The sequence below is a fragment of the Ailuropoda melanoleuca genome, chromosome 11, assembly GCF_002007445.2.
Source record: "Ailuropoda melanoleuca isolate Jingjing chromosome 11, ASM200744v2, whole genome shotgun sequence".
Classification (NCBI taxonomy): Eukaryota; Metazoa; Chordata; class Mammalia; order Carnivora; family Ursidae; genus Ailuropoda; species Ailuropoda melanoleuca.
This window is the reverse complement of record NC_048228.1, coordinates 321,359-324,958: the sequence shown is the minus strand read 5'-3', so window position 1 is coordinate 324,958 and position 3,600 is coordinate 321,359. Positions and strand designations below refer to the sequence as shown.

The 3,600-nt window shown below is 56.5% G+C and overlaps 1 protein-coding gene across 1 annotated transcript in view; it reads right to left on the bottom strand.

Annotated features, from left to right (window-relative positions):
• Positions 1-1,785: 1,785 nt before the first annotated feature.
• B3GALT6 (beta-1,3-galactosyltransferase 6) overlaps positions 1,786-3,600 on the bottom strand; it is a 3,594-nt gene continuing 1,779 nt past the window's right edge. Inside the window, exon 3 of the mRNA XM_034672023.1 lies at positions 1,786-3,595. Within this exon, the coding sequence (XP_034527914.1) occupies positions 2,889-3,595 (707 nt within the window). The 3' untranslated portion in view covers positions 1,786-2,888. The remainder of the gene's footprint in view (positions 3,596-3,600) is intronic.

The window sequence follows — 3,600 nt, the reverse complement described above, 5'->3', positions numbered from 1 at the left end:
ACAGATAAGGTGATGGCTGAGGGTCACTGTAGGAATGGGCCCCTGGCCTTTCGCTCCAACGTGTGGTCTGAATGCTGACATCACAGCTGCAGTAATGATGCACAGCCAGCCCAGTATCTGGTTTGTTCTGTTTTGAAATTTAATGATTTAGGTTGGACAATATGAAGTTTCCATTTTTGCCAAACCTGGGTGCACACTGGCACTTTCACGTGCCTCAACTGAATGCTAACGCTCAGGGACCCCCCCAACTCCTCGAAAGAGACATGCCTAGATTGTTAGATTTTTTACTAGGTCTTGGACATTGGTGCCATGCTCTCCACAGGGTCCACTCTGGAGAAACCCGGAAGCTACAGCAGGACTGCAGATGTTGGGCAGGGATCTGGAAGTCCAGCCTTCGGCTGCCACTGGCATGTTGCCCCAACAAGCTGTCTGTCCAAGCACCATCTCCTTGTCTGAGAAAAGGAGACAGGCACATGCCAACTCTTCCAACGATCCTGAGGTTCAGACAAGACATCCAGATGAAAATGGCTGGCAGGAACCAGGTCCCACTGTTCTCAGCATCCCCTGGGACCCTGCCCCCAGCTGGCAGGGTCCCATCCTGCTCACCCCAGTGTCCCCAAACCTGGACATGCTCATGAATCCTTGTCCTGGAAACGTGTTCAGAGGGGCAGTCAGGCCCTCAAGGCAGCCAATCAGAAAACCCACACTCCCCTTATATTCAGAACTTTGTCCCATCTTGGGACTTCCCTGGCCCAGCTTCAACCTTCTACAGGCAGGAGAATTGCAACCACAAGGACCATCCCCCCTTCCTTCTGGCCCAAGACTCCAAATTCTGGATATTCTTCTGCCTTTAAACACAGATAACCCAAACCTGCTGCTAGGACTGACTGTATCCCCCCAAACTTAGATTGAAGCTTTAACCCGCAACGTGATGGTATTTGGAGCTGGTGTTAGGTTAGGTCATGAGGGTGGACCCACTGGTGGGATCAGAGTCCTTGTAAAAAGGGACACCAGAGAGCTAGCTCTGGCTCTCTCTTGCCATAAGGACGGAGCGAGAGGGTGGCCACCGGCACACCAGGAAGACGGCCCTCGACGGAACTCAGCCCTGCAAGCATTCTGATCTGCCTGCCAGCCTCCAGAACTGTGAGGAGTAACGTCTGCTGCTTAAGCCAGCTTGTCTTCGGGGTTGTTAGGGCAGCCCAAGTGCACCAAGACACCTGCTCTTAAAATCCATGGCCTGAGAACACAAAGAAAGGCAACGAAAAGGCAAGTCAGAGCTTTGCTCCCTGCGTCCGCATTGCCCCGGAGTGGACTACAGATACCAGCAGCATCGCCAGGGGACCCAACCCAGACTCCAGGGTAAGAATGTGCGGTGTCCCACATCCCTGGGCTGACGGAAGGGCTCGCGGCTGTCCTGGAGCCTCTTTATTCTACTTTGTGACGACCACAGCACTCACTTTTCACATTTAACGGGGGGAAAAAGAAACCCTGATCTTCTGAGGGTGTGTTACAGTGTGAGGGGCGATCAGCCAGGGGGTGCACGTGAATGCTTTCTGTCTCCAAAAGGACATGCCGCCGGCAGAGCCCGTTTCCTTAAGACAGACTCACCGATGCTTCCAAGGGTTCAGATTCTGGAACTTGGGGCGAGAGTCTAACGTAACAGATGCTTGTGTGAGAAACACTTGCCCCTGCATGGCCGCGAGGAAGCCTTAAAAGGAAAGTCTTTTCAGAAAGAGACAATGGGACTGACTTTTGTGTAAAGTGGAAAGAAAAATGGACAGGTTTAGAATTCTTCCACATTTAAACACACAGGCAGTAACGGGTCTACAACTCAAGCCATAAAAACAGATTAATCCACAAAGCCCAAGGTCTGATAGAAAAGTCTTCCCTTAAATAATTTAAAAAATACTGAGACCCACACACTCCTAACTTAAACTCTTATCTACACAAATTTACAATATTTATAAGTCACAGACTAGCGCTGTTACATTTATCACAAATTCACTCTAAAGCAACACAGACCAAAATACCACTGAAGCTAATTAACATGACACACAGTGAAATCTGAGACTGCCACATGACAAATGACACCAACATGGAACATAAAAGGCGGCAACCCAACCCAACAAATCTACAGTGATTCTGATAAAAGCCACTGGAACGCAACACACAGTTAAGTTCCAACATGCAAGGGCCCTCGGGTCAGTTCCCTGCGGCCACAGCTCTTGGTGTAGCGATTTCCTAGGTGGACGGTCAACACAGGATGCAGGACGTGACACAGTCCCTACCCCTGAACAAGTCCAGATTCTTTCTTTGAGGTCAGGGTCTGCAAGTGCCTGTCGGCTCCAGCCTCTGGCTGCTCTCCTCTACCTTGGGAGAAGCCAGCAAGTGCACCGGCTGGGGCAGGGCTGCAAGCCACTGCTGCCTGCGTCACACTCAAAGCTGGGCACCTTCCCAACCTAGGCCCATGCTGGCTGAAATCCAGGGACAGGACATTTCTATCTGGACATCATGTGTTGTCCTGGCAAGACCCACGGGTCTCCCAGACCCAGAATAAGATGGTCTGGAGTGAGGCCCCATGGTGGTCACTGGGGTGCACAGGCCTGGGTGCCCACCAGGACTGGGACCTAGGAGCTGTCCACCGCCGCTTGGCACCTGCCTGAAAACCCCACCGGTCGCCACATACACCCGGCCCCCTTGAAGGCTGGACTCATTCCGGGGAACTAGCCAGAGCCTTCCAGCTTTGCCCGTGTAAGGCCAGTGGGAGGCCCCCTCAGCAGGTGCCCCACAGGACCCCGAATGACTGGCTGCGGTGGCCACCTCCTGAGGCATGTCCTGGCCTCCCTGAAGCGCCATGTGGCGTGCGGTAGGTCAGCCGCGGCTGCAGCTCAGGGGATGCCCTCCTTCCTCTGACAGCACTGGGACGGAGGCGCGGACCAGTCGTAGACGTAGGAGAGGCGCAGCTGCACCTCCTGCTTGCACAGGCGGCCCTCTCGCGTCAGGGTCTGGTGCTTCTCCAGCATGTCCTCCAGGCTCTGCTTGTGCGTCACCAGGTACTGGTTGTTGCAGCCGCGGGACTTGTACTCGGTGTCGAAGCGCGGGTCGTGCTCGCGCTGGACGTCCACCGGCGCCAGCCAGGCGCCCAGGGACACGTCCTCGCTGTGCCACGCGCGCAGGTACTCCCGGCTGAGGCGCAGGTAGCGCACCAGGTCGGCCGAGAGCACGTAGCCGCCGCCCAGGGCGTACGGGAGGTAGTAGTCACAGAGCTGCCAGGCGGCCTCGCGCCAGCGGCCCCCAGGCTTGACGCGGCCGCGGCCCGAAAAGAAGCCCCAGTAGAGGCGGCGGCGACGCGCGGGGTCGCGCGCGCGCAGCTCCGCCAGCAGCGCGTCCAGCCGCGCGAACGAATCGTCGTCTGCCTTGAGCACGAACTCGAAGGCCACGTGCTCGTCTAGCCAGGCCAGCATGGCCAGCACCTTGGCCGTGAGGTTCTCGTACGCGTCGCGCAGCGCGGGCAGCAGCAGCAGGTCGCCGTGCCGCGCCTGCTCGCGCTCCAGCGCGCGCCGCTCCTCGGCGCCCAGGCCGCCCGTGCCCCACCGCGAA